This window comes from Labeo rohita, chromosome 1, assembly GCF_022985175.1.
Source record: "Labeo rohita strain BAU-BD-2019 chromosome 1, IGBB_LRoh.1.0, whole genome shotgun sequence".
Taxonomy (NCBI): Eukaryota; Metazoa; Chordata; class Actinopteri; order Cypriniformes; family Cyprinidae; genus Labeo; species Labeo rohita.
This window is the reverse complement of record NC_066869.1, coordinates 18,794,479-18,814,562: the sequence shown is the minus strand read 5'-3', so window position 1 is coordinate 18,814,562 and position 20,084 is coordinate 18,794,479. Positions and strand designations below refer to the sequence as shown.

General features: G+C 34.8%; 1 protein-coding gene across 1 annotated transcript in view; it reads left to right on the top strand.

Moving 5' to 3' along the window:
* The window catches only part of cfap58 (cilia and flagella associated protein 58), a 112,204-nt gene that overhangs the window by 63,477 nt on the left and 28,643 nt on the right, over positions 1–20,084 (top strand). The window contains 3 exon segments of the mRNA XM_051109986.1: positions 7,272–7,383; positions 7,474–7,578; positions 19,293–19,412. Of these exon segments, the coding sequence (XP_050965943.1) occupies positions 7,272–7,383; positions 7,474–7,578; positions 19,293–19,412 (337 nt within the window).

The following is a 20,084-nucleotide window of genomic DNA, read 5'->3' as shown; positions in this document are numbered from 1 at the left end:
ATGTATGATAAAATATGTATCATTTTTCCAATCCAGATTGTCTGTGCATTAGTGCTTGGGATTTCCAGTGACTCTTTCTGAATATTACAACTGTACACCAGTGTCTGGCGACAAGTCTATTGCTGTGTCTAATTTAGAAGGCTGCGCCCTCCGTAGGCCACATTTGTCAGCCACATGCATCATTGAGGCTGTCTTATTTCAGAAAAGTAACTATTACATTCCAAAGAAGATAAGAAATTACAGTAATTAGGCCTCAAAAGGAATAGTAATGGTTGCTTTTGTGAAACAAGATGTGCAAAATGTATGTGGCTGACAAATGCAACCTACATAGGACGCAGCCTTAAAGGAGAAGTCCACTTCCAAAACAAAGATTCTCATATAATTTACTCACCCCCTTGTCATCCAAGATGTTCATGTCTTTCTTTCTTCAGTCTTAAAGAAATTATGTTTTTTGAGGAAAACATTTCAGCATTTTTCTTCATATAATGGACTATGGTGCCCCAATTTTGAACTTCCAAAATGTAGTTTAAATGCGGCTTCAAACAGTCAAATGGCTATTTTCATTTAAAAAATACTATTTAAATACTTTTTGTTCTCAAACGCTCATCTTGCCTTGCTCTTGTTGAACTCTGTGTATTCTGACTCAAGACAGTTAGGGTATGTTGAAAAACTCCAATCGTATTTTCTCCCTCAATTTCAAAAATCATTTCGAAATCATCCTACATCGCTGCAGAAGTACCGACCCAGTCTTTGCAAAGTAAACACGCAAAGAAGATCAAACACCTTAACAAAAACAGTGATACAGGATGATTTTGAAGTTAAGGGAGAACATGAGATGGGAGTTTTTCGACATACTTTAACTGTCATGACCTGGAAAAAAACAGTCCAGGCAGAGTAAGACAAGACGAGCATTTGACATTAAAAAGTATATAAATTGTATTATTTTTATGAAAATAACCAATCGTTATGCTAGATAAGACCCTTCTTTCTCAGCTGGGATCGTTTACAACCACATTTGGGATCGTTTAAAGCCACATTTAAACTGCATTTTGAAAGTTTAAAATCTGGGCACCATAGCAGTCCATTATATGAAAAAAAATCCTAAATTTTTTTCCTCAAAAACATAATTTCTTTACGACTAAAGAAAGAAAGACATGAACATCTTGGATGACAAGGGGGTGAGTACATTATATGTGAATCTTTGCTTTGGAGGTGGACTTCACCTTTAATAGGCACATCAGATGCTCATTTTCCACAAGTTGGTATAATTTTTTTAGAATCTTCATAAAATGTCTGTAACATACTTTGGTTAAAATTCCTCAATAGAAAAAAGCAAAACAGCAGCATTTTTTACTAATTTAAACACAGCTTTGTTCACAGAGACTTTTAATGATTTAAATGACGCCCCTCTCTTCCATTTTTTGTGTATTTGGCGATGAGTTACCATCAAAAACAAAACTAAACCACTGCGTCCTCAATGCCTCTGATGTTGGGAGAAAATGGAGACTTGTATGTTCACTTTTACATCCAACTACAAAGCACCTGCATTGCTTATGTGACGTTGTTGCTACAGCTGCTTGAGCACGAAGAAAATGACGGACAGTGTACGACTGGCTGACAGCAGAAATATGCTCATACAGGACAATCCGTCTGTGGTTGTGGGCGGAGCCTGAGCAGTATGACATCATACTGCTTAAGCTCCGCCCTTGACCAAAAATTTAAACAGCTTGATAATTGAGACAGTTTTTTGAGCAGTAAAAAAGAAGTGAATTGATTTTTTATCATAGTAGAATGGTTGTGTACACACTAAGACACATTTATATGCAAACTACTTAGCATCCGATGCCCCCAAATGAATTCTTCTAAATTATTAATTTAAATGCCACTGATTCATCCCGGAATGAAACACCACAGACTGTGTAGTGGTTCTGTTGTGAATTTGTTTGGAACTATTTCCACTGGCGCAACAAAAACAGACAAGGTACATGTAATAAATAATGTGTAATGTTGTGTTGTTGTAATATGTAATGTTTTCTTTATAAAGACAGATTTCCTTTACTCCAGCAAAATCAGAGAACAGCAACTGTTTGTGTGTGTACATCATTGTCTGACAATGATGCAACAAGTGTACAAGAGGATTCCTCTTCACATCAAAGCGCCTGAGGTCTTGTTTGTTTGCTTTGCCATCAATTTTAATGAAGGAAGACATTATTAAAAACTCAGATTATCCCAAAACATGAACACTTGATATGTAATAGAGAGCTTACACTCACAAGAAAGAATAGAGTTTGATATTAGCATGTTATTAAGCATAAGCACATCTATTATTAGATGAAATAATAATTTACACTATACAGTTTTTATTCATAATTCCACATCTTTAATGAAATCTATATCATAATTAGCATTTATCTTTGTTTATTTATTTATTTTTTTTTTTGCTTTTGGCTAAAAGTGTCTTATGTAGCAGCATAATAAAGTCTAAAACAGGCTTTTGCGTCAGATGCACAGCTATGACTCCTTAAAATATAGTCTCTGTAGGCATAGCTCAGTAGGTTTGGAACAGAGCCGTTGCGACAGTTATAAATATTAAAGATGACAAGCAACCCAAAACAAGAGCTAATGCCAATTTTTCTCCCTCAAACATAGCAAACACTAACAACATTGATTTTTGTCTGAATCATCAGTGACGAAATAAGACCTTGTAGATCTTGAGAAATCAATCCATGCCATTTAGAAGCAATTCCACTGTCTGTTAGCACAACATTTGCAAAAACCACTTCAGTTTACTCGCATTGCTAGACAAATGATAGTGCACTGAAGATTTTGGTAATAGCGTGTTTTTTCCCCAAAGGAATGACATATTGATCAATTTAGCATGCTAATCGCTAACACCCTCATAAACTCAACCTGCACTGCACTCAGGTAAATGAGCTGTGTGCCATCATCATCCATCTCTCTCCATTGCTTCACCAAAAAAGTTCTAGGACATGCTGTTTAAACAGAGCATCATATCATTTCAGTTGAGCACTCAGATATAATTTGGCTCTCTGTCATCTCTAGTTTACAAGTGTTAAAAGAGCCACTTAAAAACCCTTTTGTCAACATTCTGTCTACAATGGATGTGGAGTTATATGAGGCGACACAAAGAAATATATATATTCAAAAATTCTTTTTTTTTTTGAATATATATATTTTTTTGTCGCCTCATGTAACGCCTCATATAACTCATACATCTCCTATAACTCTGCATCCATTGTAGACAGAATTACTCGCTGCATCCAAAACTGCATACTGTATGGTGATTGTGTGTAGTATGAATGAAATTCGGATGTACTGCATCTGTCACACACTACATACTGTTTTTCGTCTACTAAAGTTGAGGTCAAAAGTTTACATACACCTTGCAGAATCTGCAAAATGTAAATTATTTTACCAAAATAAGAGAGATCATACAAAATGCATGTTATTTTTTATTTAGTACTGACCTGAATAAGATATTTCACATAAAAGACGTTTACATATAGTCCACAAAAGAAAATAATACTTGAATTTATAAAAATGATCTTGTTCAAAAGTTTACATACACTTGATGCTTAATACTGTGTTGTTGCCTGAATGATCCACAGCTGTTTTTTTTTTTTTTTTTTTTGGTTTGTTTGTTTAGTGATAGTTGTTCATGAAGCCCTTGTTTGTCCTAAACAGTTAAACTGCCATTGTTCTTCATAAAAATCCTTCAGGTTCCGCAAATTCTTTGGTTTTTCAACATTTTTGTGTGAGGGACTCAACTGAGGGACTCATATGCAACTATTACCGAAGGTTTAAATGCTCAAAAAAAACATGTTAGACAGAAAACTTACATGTTCCCAGAAGACAAAATAAGTTACATTCAAATTCTTGCATCATAATGCATCGTTTTTTCCTTCTGGAGCATCAGTGAGCATTTGAACCCTCTGTGATAGTCGCGTATGAGTTGTCCTCAGTGTGAAAAGATGGATCTCAAAATCATACAGTCATTGAAAAAGTTTGGAAATGCCCTAGAAAAGTGGGGTTTTGGACAATATTGGCATGAAACCTTTTTAATTTGTGATAATTTTGCCCTGATAAGGGACAACACAAACTATGAAAACATATTTTATTACATAAACAGTTTATACATAGAAAAAACTTAAATATTCGATTCATCAAAATATCCACCATTAGCAGCTATTACAGCTCTGCACAATCTGGGCCTAAATTCATTGTATTCTAAACTTAATTGGTAATCAATTGTTGAAGCTATTAAGGTGTGCTGACACAAAAATCTTTTAAAAACCTGGGCCAAGTTTAAACCAGTAACCAGGCATCACTGCTGGCAAAGGGGCATGCCTGTTATTATTATGTAATCAAAATGAAATTATTATTGCTGGTCTTCAATGATAATGTCAAGTTACTTTAATGAATTGGCACCAAAAGATGATAAGGATTTATGCTGATATCGGCCAAAACCACACTTTGCCGGGGGTGTTTCCAAACTTTTGGAGGGCAGTGTACACCAAAATGCTGAAAAACCAAAGAATTTGTGGGACCAAAAGGATTTTTCTGAAGAACAGCAGGCAGTTTAACTGTTCAGGACAAAAAGGGACTCATGAACAACTATCACTAAAAAGCCATGGATCATTCAGGTAACAAAACAGTATTAAGAGACAAGTGTATGTAAACTTTTGAACAGGGTCATTTTTATAAATTCAACTATTATTTTCTCTTGTGGACTATATGTAAACTTCTTTCATGTGAAATATCTTATTCAGGTCAGTACTAAATAAAAAGTAACATGCATTTTGTATGATCCTTCTTATTTTGGTAAAATAATTTACATTTTGCAGATTCTGCAAAGTGCATGTAAACTTTTAACCTCAACTGTATATATAGTATGGAAGTAGGCATATTTGGACGCAGGAGTTGAATATAATGAGTTTTTTGTGATTTTGTGTTGTGGCGGTCATGTCTAGTGTAGACAGGGTGTTATTTTATCTCCCTTTCATTCACTTTTCTGTTCCTCATATTTTTCTGCCAAGAAGATTTTTTGAGTCCCTAGATGTCCTTAGAGACGATTTTGCCATTTATTTATTTTCAATGTATTTCAAGAGGCTTTTCTATTGTGGCTAAAATGGCGTAATTTGCTTTTTCCAGACTCTGGCAAGCCACTAGTGCTAATAGGTTGGCTGATGGAGCTTTCAAGTTGTTTATTTGCTGAGTTGAATCATTGTAGCAGGTCAAAGGCAGACACTGGCTGTAGCTAGACCTGCCATAAGTGACTCCGTGGTAGAGGTGGGGTTCACACAGAATACGCTGTTGTGCAAAATAACAGGTGGGTGCAATCTAACAAAACAGAACAGAGCACAGGAATCTTTTCTCCGGTTGCCCATAATTACAACAACACATCAAACAGGCAAATGTTACAGCTACAGTAAACACTTGAAACACCAGTCCGACCCTCTAGGTTTTTCTAATTTGTTTAGTGAAGTAATAGTTCATCCAAAAATGAACATTTGCCTCGAGGCACCCAATATGTAGTTGAGTTTGTTTCTTCTTAAGGCCACATAGACCAGCCCTAAAATACCTGCCAAACATGAAAATTACCCCATGATTTACTTACCCTCAAGCCACCTTAGGTGTATATGACTTTGTTCTTTCAGAAGAACACAATCAGAGTTATGTTTAAAAATGTCCTGGCTCTTCCAAGCTTTATAATTGCAGTGAATGGGTGTTGAGATTTTGAAGTCCAATAAAGTGCATCTACATATTTAAAACTTTATAAACCGTAATCTCTAGCTTCCGCTAACTGTCATTCGTGCGTTCGTGAGTGGCGTTCCAGTGGATGATGTAGGAGTAGCCTAAGCTCCGGTGAGAATATGCTAGTCTCGCAAAAAACATGTTTTATTTACAGCAAAGGAAAACCAATCTCCTCTTGGCCTATATCGAAATCCTCTGGCATTTTTCTTTACAAATCCTCATTTTGTACTTTTACAACTAGTAAACATGTAAAACATTTGGTTCTGAAACCAAAATTGATGCATAACTAATTTTAAAAATGATGGGACTTTTGTTTTGTTTGTTTAGTGATAGTTGTTCATGAGTCCCTTGTTTGTCCAGAACAATTAAACTGCCACTGTTCTTCAGAAAAATCCTTCAGATTCCACAAATTCTTGGGTTTTTCAGCATTTTTATGTGAGGAACTCAACTGAGGGACTCATATGCAGCTATTACAGAAGGTTCAAATGCTCACTGATGCTCCAGAAGAAAAAACCATGAACTAAGAGCCAGGGGTGTAAACTTTTGAACAGAATGAAGATGTATACATTTTCCTTATTTTGCATAAATATCATATTTTTTCAATTAGTAAAGCCCTTCAGAAGCTACAGAAGATATTTACATGTTTCCCAGAAGACAAAAGAATTTAAATTTACCCTGATCTTCAAATTCTTGCTTTATAATGCATCGTTTTTCCTTCTGGAGCACCAGTGAGCGTTTGAAACTTCTGTGATAGTTACACATGAGTCCCTCAGTTGTCCACAGTGTGAAAAGATGGATCTCCAAGTCACACAGTCATTGTTGGATAGGGTTCAAACACAGAGACTTAAGAGACAAGTGTGTGTAAGCTTTTGAACAGGGTTATTTTATATATTTTATATATATATATATATATATATATATAAATTTAACTATTATTTTCTATTGTGGACTATATGTAAATGTCTTTTATGTGAAATATCTTAATATCAAATCCTCATTTTGTACTTCTACAACTAGTAAAACATGGGAAAAAAATCTAGTTTGATGAGACTATACAGCGAACGTACACAGACCAACCTTAAAATAGCTGCGAAAGCTAGAATGTATCATGTGTTATGTCTGTAGAAAAGCATACATGTCTACAAGTGTCTTTTCAAACAAGCTTGGCTCAGAGACGGAAAGGTCAGCCAGGATTATGTTGTGAGGCATAACCTGTCGATATGAGATCCAAGAGATTTGTTTCTCCCTCTCGCTTTCATTCACCCTCTTGTTTGCATTTCCCTGTTTGTGGCTGTTGTGGTGCATAAGTAAATAAGAGAAGTGCAGGCTTTTAGAATCTCTCACGCAAGCTCATTTTCAAAGTGCTGTTGCATCCTGCCAGAATGCAGGGGACTTTAAATGACTGACTATAAATTAGTAGATTATTGTTGCTTTTATTGTGGCCTGAAAACCAGAGTCAGAATTACTCTACCGGTGTTTCTTTGTTCTGATGGCAGACAGGAAGTGTTTCATATGCAGAGGGAGCTGCTGAAAGAAAGGACAAGATGTCGAGCTCTAGAGGATGAGCTCAGCAATCCCTTGAATGTACACCGCTGGAGAAGACTAGAGGTATGGGCTTACATTGGCTTCTTACTGAAACAGTTATATAAATAATACAGTCGCCCAAAATAGTTTGATTTTGCTTCTGTTTCTTTGTAGGCGAGTGATCCAAGCAGCTTTGAACTGATTCAGAAGATTCATTCTCTTCAGCGGAGACTGATAGCGAAGACTCAGGAGATTGTGGAGAAAGAGCTTCTATTACAGGTAAGAAGATTCTCTAATTGGTCATGGAATGATCCCAGTGCCCCTTCTCTGATTCCTGCAAATCATAGTCCCAACACAGATTCATATCATTAGCTGAAGCTGAAATGTCTGCGCATGGAAAATAGAGAAATAAATGTAATATACAATACTGTATTTATTTATTTATTTATTTATCAAAAGTTACAGTAAAGACATTTAATAATATATAATGCTGCAAATAAATGTGTTCTTTTATTCATAAAAGAATCCTTAAAAAGTTTTAAAAAATGATTAAATATAATTTTTAATGTAATTTTCACAAAAATAACAAGCATCACAACTTAATAATAAAAATAATAATAATAATAATAATAATAATAATAATAATAATAATAGTAATAATAAATATTTCTTCAGCACCAAATCTGTATATTAAATGAAGACTAAAATAATGGCGGCTGAAAATTGTCATCACAGGTATAAATAAAAAAACAGTTTAAGTGTATTATTATTGTTTAGACAGTTTATTTAAATTATGATATTTCAGAACATTACTGTTTTTACTTTTACTCTTTTTCTTGATTTCATAAAGAAATCTTAGAGTTAACTATATATTAGCTACATTAGTTAAAAATAGATAAAATATATATATTTTCGTGCTATGCAACGATTAATCACGATTAATCACGATTAATCTCATCCAAAACAAAAGTTTTTGTTTACATAATATATGTGTGTGATGTGTATATTAATCATGCGTATATAAATAGATACACATACATGGGTATATTTAAGAAAAATATGTTATGTTTATATATTAAATACATTTATATATAATATTAATTATATCAATAAAAATATATACATGTAAATACATGTACATATTTTCTAAATATATACTGTATGTGTGTATTCATATATACATAATACATATACACAGTAAACACACATATATTATGTAAACAAAAACTTTTGTTTTGGATGAGATTAATCGCAATTAATCATTGCACAGCACTATTTTAATATAGTTATAAGTTATGTTATATATTATATATTGATATTTATTATATCTGTTCTTCTTTTGCATATGTGGGTTTGCAGTCATTTAAAGTTATCTAAAATAGATTGTGCTATTTTCATATTGCGATATTTGGCTTTATTAGGTTACTAAATACATTTTTATTATGTGCCTGTAGGACTTTTGCACAAAGTGTACAGATTTCCACAAAACCAGAATGTCCACCATTAATTTTACCCAGCCTCTGCGCCTTGCTTGTTCCATTATTACATATTTGGACTAATTTGATTATGCTTTCAGCTCCTAATAACAGTAAAGTACTCTCTACTTTTACCGTATTAAACTCCATTCCACAGAATTCTGCAGATTCTCTCTGGACTGATAATTAGTCATTTTTACTGGAGTCCATTTTTAAAGTACTGTAAGCAGAGATAGAGACACATATTTGAATGTACTGTATGTAAGAGTCATTATCTCCCTGCTGTTCAATTCGATAATACACAACAAGCAGCGTCTATCATTTGTACGTTTAGCCATACATTACTTGCATTATAGCCTAGAACCACTATGAGCCAGTCATTTTCCTCTCATTGTCCTTGTGTATGGTCTAGTATTCAGAGGGCCCTCCATTATCTGTAATGAAGTGATCCGTGCTGTTCATTCCTCAGACTAGAAATAAATGTGATTTCTCAGATGCAGCAGGTGCTCGAGTAGAGCTTCTTGAGGGAGCAACATTTGTTTACGTAAATGCACTTGGAATCTCTGATTAGGTTATGACTGGAGAGACGGAGAGAAGTGCTGTTGGCGCATCTAGGGTTACTTTTTACGCTTTCTTGGTTCTGCATTTGAGATTTTTAATTGGGTTTGTTTGTTTGAAGACTATAATCGTGGCACCAAAGCAACTAATCAGAAACATTAGAATAGAACTGAAAGAGGGGGGAAAAATAAGACCAAAAAGTTTTGTCTGAAAGAGACAGACAAAATGTTCTAGGAGTAGCTGTCCACTTTACTTTCACCATTACGAGATGGGTAGACGTGGACTGTGATGTTCAGTTTGATGGTGTTAAGAGTTTTTTCTCACTTCGGATCTTGAGCTCAGATGCAGTGGAAATGATAAAATGGGCTTTCAAAATGCCATTAACATCAGACAGACAGCCAGTTTAAAAAGGTTCCTTTCACTGCCTGTATCAAATGAAGCTTAACAGACTGAATCGCAATCTTAGGACATGAGCAGGCGTTTTCAGGGATCAGATCATATCATATCACATGACTGATTTCTTTCAGGTCATCACTTGATTCACTTTTTCTTCTAAACTCATTTTCTAGAACACACTATTAATATTTGCACAAGCTGTAGTGGAGGGTATATTAGCGTCCCACCTTATTTCTATTAGACAGACCTTTTAGGCTAGCCGTACAAGAGCTAAGTAGTGTTTCGCTGCATACAGTACAGATATGTACTAGGGGCGTGCTGTAATTGTTGTTTAAACGATATGGGATTTGACATTATCCAGTATATTGCAAAAACCAAACAAAAACACATCCAGAGAGTGCATTCATACACTACATGATGTTGGATAGACTACTGCGCATGCGCATATAGAGTTCACGCTTTCACTGCGTAATTTGGTCTTTCAAATCTGCTTTTTTTCCGTGCACTTGAGTGCTTATTTGGCTATGTAGGAAATTAAAGGCTCATTATTATGATTTATATGGTTTATTAATAAACGTGTGACTAATAGTCAACTAACGCTTACGATGAACGTTTAGTCGACCAGAAAAATCTTTAGTCGAGGGCAGCCCTATTTTAGACACAGCAGTTCTTGTTTTCACTGTATTTCTACAGCGAAAATAGTTCCAAACAAAGTCACAGCAGAACTGTTTTGCATCTCTGAGCAACACACAACAGTGTTTTGTTACCGATTCAATCAGCCGTTTGAACGAATCGGTTGAATGAATGACTCAATTACTCACTTGTGCAGTGATTTGCCACCACCTACTGGCTGGATTTTAGGTTTTAAGATTTTAAGTATATTTTCCCCATTTTCCCCAAATGATTTCAAATATCAGTATTCAAGTTTTTTTTAAGTGGTCGGATGCCCATTTTTCACAATTATTGTAAGATACTGTAAAACAACACCCTTTTCACCTTGTCAAAAACAGCTCTGTTCACAGTGAGCCGTTTCAGTACATATACCTTTAAATGCTAATGAGCTCTGCTTAAACCTGCCCCTCCCTTCAGTGGGGTGATGAGTGGTTCTCTCTGAGACTGTGAACTTGCTAACTAGCACATTTTTAGGAAAGGCAATTTGCAAAGATTCATTAAAAACCCTCTTATGCTCACTTCTTCTGTAGGTGAAGGTGGATCATGGATGATTTGCGCAAACATAGACGCACTGATGGTAGATCATGGGACGCATTCCCTTCAAAAACAAAAGTAATCCTCTGCATTTTTAGTGGCTCAGATGTCAGAAGTAAATAATGACTGCTATGTTCATTGTTACATCCAACAACAAAACACCTGAATCACTTAGAAGACATTCTACTCCTCTAGTGTCAAAACAATGGCGGAAAGTTTACAGCTGATTCAGGGCGTGTCTAATGTAAAAACGGCCGTGTCAATCAACAATCGTGGGAGTGGTCTGAGAATGGCTGAATTTGAGAAACGGGTAATGATTTATAGGGATTAAAAAAAAAAAAACACTGGGTGGATGTGTACACACTGCCAACACACATTTATGTTCAAACAAGATGTAAAAGTGAATTTTGCATCCTGTGACCCCTTTAACAATCAAAACATGAATTATGCATTTGTAACTGCAGGTTAAATGCATTCATGTCCTGCATTAAACTGTCTGTGTGAATGCATCTAAATGGCACTTCATATGCAAATTCTGTGCCACCTCTGTGTTGCAAACACAAATTTTGTTGATACTGATTTCATTTAATTGGTAACAGCCCTATAGTGTTTTAATTTTTCAATGTATTGATTCTATTTAAGAATTTGGCACAAAATATAATGCATGCATTTCATTAGTTTATATTTAAAAGGCCTTATAAAGGTAAAAATGCCCATAAAAGGCAAAAATTAATTTAAACTTATTGGAAAAGTTCGTGGAGTCAGCTGTCCACGGCAGTCCTAAACCTGCCAAAGTACCAGCACAATAACACACTCAGCAATATATCGTCTAATTATTGTTATAGGCAAAATTCCACAAAATATCAAGATATAATTTTTTTGTCTTTATCACGCACGTAATATGTACACAATAAGATTAATGTTCTAGTGTGCTGTTTAATATTTTTGTGGACATTGTGATGGTTTTTTCATCATTCTGTGATGAAATCAATTTAATGCATCCTCGATGCATAAAATAATGAATTACTACTTCTGTGTGCTTGGAAATATTTGTTGTATTTATAGTATTTGTGCAATTCTTTTTGATGCCGCTATGAGCTTCTTTTAGACTGCATAAATTAATTAGCATGATGCGATTTCTCACAACTTCAGTTCCAATCTGAAAATCAATGAATATGCCGATGGACTCCAGATGAAATGAACTTGTCTTCGAGGGAACATTGGGATGCAGTGCTAATTAGGTTAAAGCTGACTGCCTTACAACACCCCTATAACTCATTGTGTAATTATGAAGTCGCTCAGCTCGGCTCTGTGCATCGGCTCGAGCGCCGTGTGAGTCTTGAGCTGCCTTTGATGCCTTTTAAAACAGCCCCACCACAGTTGTCAGACAGCAGGGCGTTGTTGTATTGTATTGTAGCTGTTTGCAGTGAAAACTGTGACAGCGTGTACAATATAGCACCGTTTAGGACACAATAGCAAAAAGCCATTGCAGTCAAGACAATGCTGCACTTCTGTAGACGAAGGACACTGGTGATTTAGAAACAACGTGCGACAGGCTCCATTTTGAATATAATACCCATTATAGATCTTGAAGTATTCACAATGCAGCACTTTATGGCAAACAAAGAGCAGGCGCTGTTTTTCACACAGACACGGACTCTAATTGTCGCATTATTTGCGTTGAGGCGGTGCGATAATAAAATAGGCACAGAACATATCATGTCAGTTAATATTCGTGCAGGCAAATCTGGACAGGCGATTAGCGGTTAACTATTTATTCATGCATAGTGGCCGCGAGATATGGCCCGGTGACTCAGCGTATTACCAGCTGAGGTATGACAGGAAGATCTGTTTTACCTGCAACAAACAGCGGAGTTTATTATGCCCTACAGTTAATGTAATATTACACCATACACAACATGTCACAGATAAGTCGGAAGGTCTGCGAAAGGTTTGCATCAGGTGCCGCAGAGTTAGATTAAGTTTTCTGAGCTGAGGTTTTCATTTGGGTAAAACAGAAAGGAAGGTGTTGTTATATCGCAGAAGATCCAGCAATCAGAGAAAGGTCGTGCCCTCTTATAAAAATATGTTTATAAGCTACAAATTTCGATGAATATTTAGCATGAAGTGCAGTGTAAGATTTATTGATAGCATAAGACGTGGCCTGCACTGGATTGTAATATAAATAATGTTGACGAAAACAAAAACAAATTCAAATTAAGTTTAAGATATCTGTTGCATTTATCTCTTTTTCCTGTTTTTAACCTCATCAGACCCGCATCCCTCCAACTGAGACCCACTGGATTGGGTCACGAATGCTTTTGTCCACTCATTTGTGACAGAACCTGTGCCATGACAGCAGCAAAAAAAAAAAAAAAAAGTCATTGTGATTGTCAAAATCTTAGCTGTCAGGGGAGGATGTCTTCGTTGTAAGACAGGTCGGAAGCCGGTAGACGCGCAATTGTCGTCCGAATTCTTTGGCAGAGAAAACTGTTGCGGGGGTGTGAAAATTGAGTGTGTTCCCGTCACTGTCAGTCACAGCATGTCTTCTTCATCTCTGAATGGAGTGACACACAGAACATCTGTTTACTTTTAAATCGCACTTGTCTGCCGATTGCGCTGAACAGGGACAGCAGAGCTACTCTGGTTACTTCAAGTGTCCTTCATGTCACATAGGCTTCTGTGATTATTCAGTATGACATAGAGGAAATGAAGTCAGAATGAGGCTAAGCAATGTGACTTCCGGTTTGCTTCTTTTTGTTTGTTAGCAATGTGTAAAAATACTTACTGTTAAATATGAGTTCGGGGGAGAGAGATGGAAATGGAGTGAGCGAGTGAGCGAGGTTATTGTGAGGTGAGGATTTGAAGGGTGAGTTTTACGGTCATTGGATAAAAGATAAAAGATATTGTTTGTCATTTCGTCAGGGAGGATGGATTATTATCAGAGTAGTGTATTTATAGTGTTTTTTTCTGTTCTGTAACTATCATCATCTGGAAGAAGGTTTCACTGTAGATCATTTGATCTATATGTTTTACAGAGGTCTGAAGAATAGAGATGTTTGCATTTCTGCTCCATTAAGCTTTATGCATATTAAACTGCTAGGATGGCATATCGCCTCATATATAAAGAGTTTTACAGTTCATGTTTTAGCTGCAAATAGGTAAAGAAGATTTATGCATTCAGTCTTAACTTAAAGGATTAGTTTACTTTCAGCATAGAAATTTCCTGATTATTTACTCACCATATGTCATCCTAGATGTTCATGTCTTTCTTCTCAGTCGAAAAGAAATTATTGGGGAAAACATTCCAGGATTCTTCTCCATATAGTGGACTTCAATGGTGGCCAGTGGGTTGAAGGTCCAAGTTGCAGTTTCAGTGCAGCTTCGAAAGGGCTCTGCACGATCCCAGCTGAGGAATAAGGGTCTTATCTAGCGAAACAATCTGTCATTTTCTACAAATAAATTTAAATGTAAATACTTTTTAACCACAAATGCTCATCTTGCACTAGCTCTGCGATGTGCATGCGCGTCTTTATGCATTACGTAATCACATTGGAAAAGTCAAACATGGTTAGTTCTTTGTCTGTGTACTTTGGTTCAAACATGTGGGGTAGGGCAAAAAGCGCCATCTCATTTTCTTCTCCAGCTTTTTTAAGGGCATATGACTTCCTTTGCACATTCATTTTGTAAACACTAGGTTGGTACTTCCGCCTGTCAGATGTGCGTGAGGTCAAGCTAGTGCAAGACGATCATTTGTAGTTAAAAAGTATACAAATTGTTTTTTTTTTTTTTTAGAAAATTATAGATCGGTACGCTAGATAATACCCTTATTCCTCAGCTGGGATCGTGTAGAGCCCTTTGAAGTTGCATTGAAACTGCAGTTTGGACCTTCAACCCACTGTTCCCAATTAAAGTCGACTATATAGAGGAAAACCTGGAATGTTATTTTAAAAAACCTTAATTTCTTTTCGACTGACGAAAGAAAGACATCTTGGATAACATAGGGGTGAGTAAATTATCAGAATTTTTTTTTTATTCTGGAAGTGAACTAATCCTATAAGCTTGTATCTTAAAAGATTCTCCCAGAAAACCCATGGTAAAATGGAGAACAAATACAGACATTAGCTAAATTTCCATGTTGTGAAAGCAGTTTATAATATAACATGTTCATGAGAATAAAATACTAGTTACTTTTAGGGAAGCATTTGTTTTTTGAATATAGTAATATTGTAAAACATGTTTCTAATTTAAAATAAAGGTTTTCTTTGTAAATATATTTTGAAGGCACAATATGTAAGATTTTTTGATTAAAATATCTACAAACTACTAGAATAGTGTTGTATACATTGTAGACTTGCGTGCTTACATTATCCCAAATGTTTCCAATAGGGCTGCCCTCTAATATTCGACTAACTGTTAGTCAACAAGAATAGGCTTGGTCGACCAAATTTTTTTTTAGTCGCTTAGTCGGAAGAAAAATAATCCACAGGAAGTGGCAAAGTGAAGCAGTCCATGACAGACAGATTGTTAATGGATGGTCCATATGGTCATTACATTGGGCAGGACATCCAAACACTCACCTATCATTCATCGACCTCAAATACGGCTTATCATTTAAAATAAGTAGTAGCAACTTTACATGGTCACTCAATCTAATGTTCGCAATCAAAAAATGTGCGCTACTGAAGTGTCTGTACAGAGTTTGGAAGCTGAATAGTAGTGCGCTCACTGCATAACAAATCACTTGCTCTTAAAGTACTCCGTCATTTTGGTCATACAGATAAGAGTAATACATCTTTTAAATCTGTAAAGGCTCCACGTCTATTTGTGTGCACTCACAATAACAACAAAAATTGTGCTTTTGTAAAATAATGAAAGCAAACAGGATGCGCTTTTTGCCATCTCGGTCTTTGTGAACTTGAGCGTGTCACTTCGAAACTCCGTGCATACTTGCCTTACAGACATGAAAAATATATCTATAGATATGAGAAAGAGCAATTTCAATTAGTGGCCCTTCCATTGTCATTGTGTCTTGTGTCATACACCCTTGATTTCCAGTTATTGTAGAAAGCATGGAAACATCAAAGACGCTTTAGTATGTTATGCATTTTATTAGATTATTATTGACAAACGCACAGAGTAGCATTATAACAGAACTTTTAACACACTCTAATGTATGTAGTATGATAAAACAGCGCTGCTTTACCACACATACCCATGACCGGAAAGAGCAGAAGCGGCCGTCGGTGGCATAATAAAAGCGCCACTGTTTTCGAGCTGTGTGTTGCGCTCATCTCTCAATAGCAAACACTCCAGCAGCCTTGTTTCGTTTCCACAACTTTCAGCCCCACCCTGCTTCATACTACAGTGACGTTAATAAATCTATAATACATTAGCTCATCCATGAACATGATTTCTCGTCGGATTGCATCGGCGGTGGAGATGAAGATGACAACTCCCATGATTCCACACTCCTCATCAAACTACACCTTTCTTTCTTTATTTGTTTTGAATATGCACCCTCTAGTGGCTAATCCACTTTAATATGACGTATGTTTTTATGTGCATTTGGGGAATTTTATCCAGCATTTTTATTGCAATATTCAAAATAATGTGCCTGTGGATAAAATCCCAGTTGATTTCTCCGGGGAAGCTGATTCTAATAATTGAACGTGTCCCTTGAGGGTTTTAGAAGAAATCTCAACAGTGTTTCAAACCGCACTCAGATTTGCCCAGATGGCAAGACCAGCGATCAACAGTCTGAGAAAAGTAATTTGACAGAGCTTAACTTATTTTGAACTCGAAACAATTTAAGATCTGTATGCAAGAGGTGCCACAAAAGTCTAACCTCGGAGCAATAAAACCTCTCCTATGAGAAATAAAGCTCCGGAATGTATGTTGACATTATTCTTAGTGTTATATTCATGATAAATGTAGTAAGACAGACAGACAGAAAAAAGCGTGAGGCTGAGGTAAACGGACAGGTTGTGGGGTCTTAGTCGAGGACACGTGTATCCGCATTAGCATTATCAAAGCTCAGCCCACGTAGGGCCGTGAAAATATTTCCGGATGCTGAAGTGATGAATTCTTTGATAACGCGCCACGAGTGCAGATGTTTGCGTGAGACACAGAGTTTTTGAAAGGTGCAGTCTGAGACTGGGTTTGATCTCAGCCTTGTTGTGATCCTATAAAAGTCAGTGTATTAAAGTCCAGACGCCTCTCAGTCATAAATCATTCATTGGCTGACTCGCTCTCTATCACACACACTTCACTATTGATGAAATTATGAAGAGACGGCCACCGTGGCTGTGAAGAAACGGCAAAAAAAGAAAAACGACAGAAAATATCTTGAGAAAAATTCTGGGAGCTTCAGAGGAAAAAATGTGTTAAGCTTCCAGCTTTGCAATAAATCTATATTGTGTGTGTGTGTTTATGTGTGTGAGTGTGTGTGTTTGAGACAAAGAACTGTTTTGTGGTTGTTGAGGCCATGAGTGTGTCTTCATTTCGAATGCCGGCCCTTTTGATCATGAACGATCTTCTTTCAGTCGTCCTAAAAAACCCCTGAATTCGTGATTTCTCCTGTGGCACATCATTTATATTCCATGGAAAATTTAGGGCCTTTATATTAGCGATCATTTTAGACACCAGACAGTCTGCATTTATTAGCATTGATGAGTTGAAACTGGTCAGTACTCCCTCTCTAATTAGCAACATTGATGATCCATATATATGTGTGTGTGTGTGTGTGTGTGTGTGTGTGTGTCATTACATGGTCAGTGCTGCGATGGAGTGTTAGTTATCCATCTTTCATTCCTCCACACACTTGGATAATTAACACTAGCTTACAAAATGAATTAGCTGTCAGTCCCCTGAATCTAGCTGTAGCTTTTTTCCTGTGATGTGACACTGAAAAATAGCATCATTGCTTTTGATCGTATGAATACCGGTAAAAGAGATCTCATGCTCTGAGCTAACAATGAACTAACAAATATCTCCTTTGAAATCTTTTCAAGAGAAAAATAAGTATATTTAGTGACAGATTTTTATAATATCAGAAATATGATTTGTTATAGAATTAATTATGTTCTTTATTTATGACTTGTTGAAAGATATTTAGAATAACAGCAGTGGGATTTTTCACAGTTTGTGGCCTATAACGTAAAATAACAATAGTGAAAATGTCAAATACTTTTCATTTAAATGAAATTAAAGTAAATTAAATTAAATATTAAATAAAAAGTCACATTAAAAACTTTTTAGTTGTATAATAAATAAAATTAAATTATTAAATACATTAAAAATTAAATTAAATTAAATTAAATTTGGTGCCTTACTATACTTCATGATTAAAATTAAGTCAAATTCAACCTAAATTATTATATTAAATTAAAAATTATATTAAATTGGGTGCTTTATGACACTTCATGTTTAAAATTAAACCAAATTCAAACTAATTTGTTATTAAATAACATATTTCATTAATATAAAATAAAATAATAAAATAAATTATTAAATTAAATTAAATTATAGTACTTTAACAATTACAATACTTTGTTTAAAATTAAATCTAATGTAAAATTAAATCTAATATAATGTTTATATTAAATAAAAAATTAAGTAAAATGTTTTAAATTATATTAAAAATTGTATTAAAAATTTAATTAAATTCGAAGCTTTACGATACTTCGTTTAAAATGAAATCAAATTCAAACTAAATTATTATATTTAAAATTAATTAATTTAAAATTAATTAAATTAAAATAAAATAATATTACAAATCTAAGATTAAATGAAAAGTTATTTTTTATTTGTTTAAATTAAATTCAATTAATTTGTTTTATTTTAAATTATATTAAAAATTGTATTAAAAACTAAAATAAATTTGGTGCTTTAGGATACTTCACGTTTAAAATTAAATCAAATTCTGAACTAAATATTTACACTAAATTAAAAATTACATTAAAATAAAATAATAATATAATAATAAATTAAATTAAATATTAAATGAAAAGATACATTAAAATGACTTTTTTATTTATCAAATTATTAAATTAGAGATTAAAATTTGTATTAAAAATGACATTAAATTAAATTATATGTGGTACTTTACGATACTCCATGTTTAAAATTAAATGAAATTCAAACTAGATTGTTATATTAAATCAAAAATTACATTCAAAAACGTTAAATTAAATAATAATTTGTGTTCAAAATTAAACCAAATTCTAAGAAACTAAATTACTATATTAAATTAAAAATTTAATTAAAATAAAGTTAAATTAAATTAAATTAAATTAAATTTGGTATTTTAGGATGCTTCATGTTTAAAATTAGATTTTGTTTTACTTTGTTTTGCAGGAGAAAGAGAAACTTTATGTCGAGCTGAAACACATCCTTGCTCGGCAGCCTGGTCCGGAAGCAGCGGAAAAACTACAAGTTTATCAGCGAACACTTCGGGAGAAGACCAAACAACTCAAGGTCCTCTAAGAAACATCTTCTCTTCTCTTCTCTGAAATAAAGTAATAGAATAATAAAAAGCAGTATTACAGAATAAATAATTATAAACTCATTTATATATTAAGCAACATTTTTAATTAAATTAAATTATTAAGCATAATAATTTTTTCTTCTTCTTTCTGTGATATGTCATCCGGATGCCCCGTCCCACTCACTGAGGGCTTTTCTCACATGAATCATTCCTCTCCCATCATCCTCATCTCCTTATTCCCCCTCTTACCATCACACAAAATGAATAATTAGTAACTTCACCACTTAATTAAGAGTTCAGGTCCATCTGGAGACAGCGACCACTAATGTCATTTTTAATGAGTCAGTTCGGTTTAAGCTGCCTCGTCCTGTCCTATTAAATAGGCAAGAAGCAGAGATGAGAGCAGTTAAAAAGTTATGAGTCTCTGCTGAGCCTTAGGTGACCTTATAATGTCCATATGGCATTGATATACGTTGATCTTTCAGCGGGGTTTTGATCAGGTTTTTCCCACGTGATGGCTAATAGAAGGATCCAGGAAACCGGGAAGGAGGCAAACTGTCCTTTACAGTCAGGACAGTAGAAAGTGCTCCGTTACATTCGCCATTCTTTACAAAAATGGACGTAACAGACTTTAAAGACTCAAAACTCCTTAGCTCGGCAGA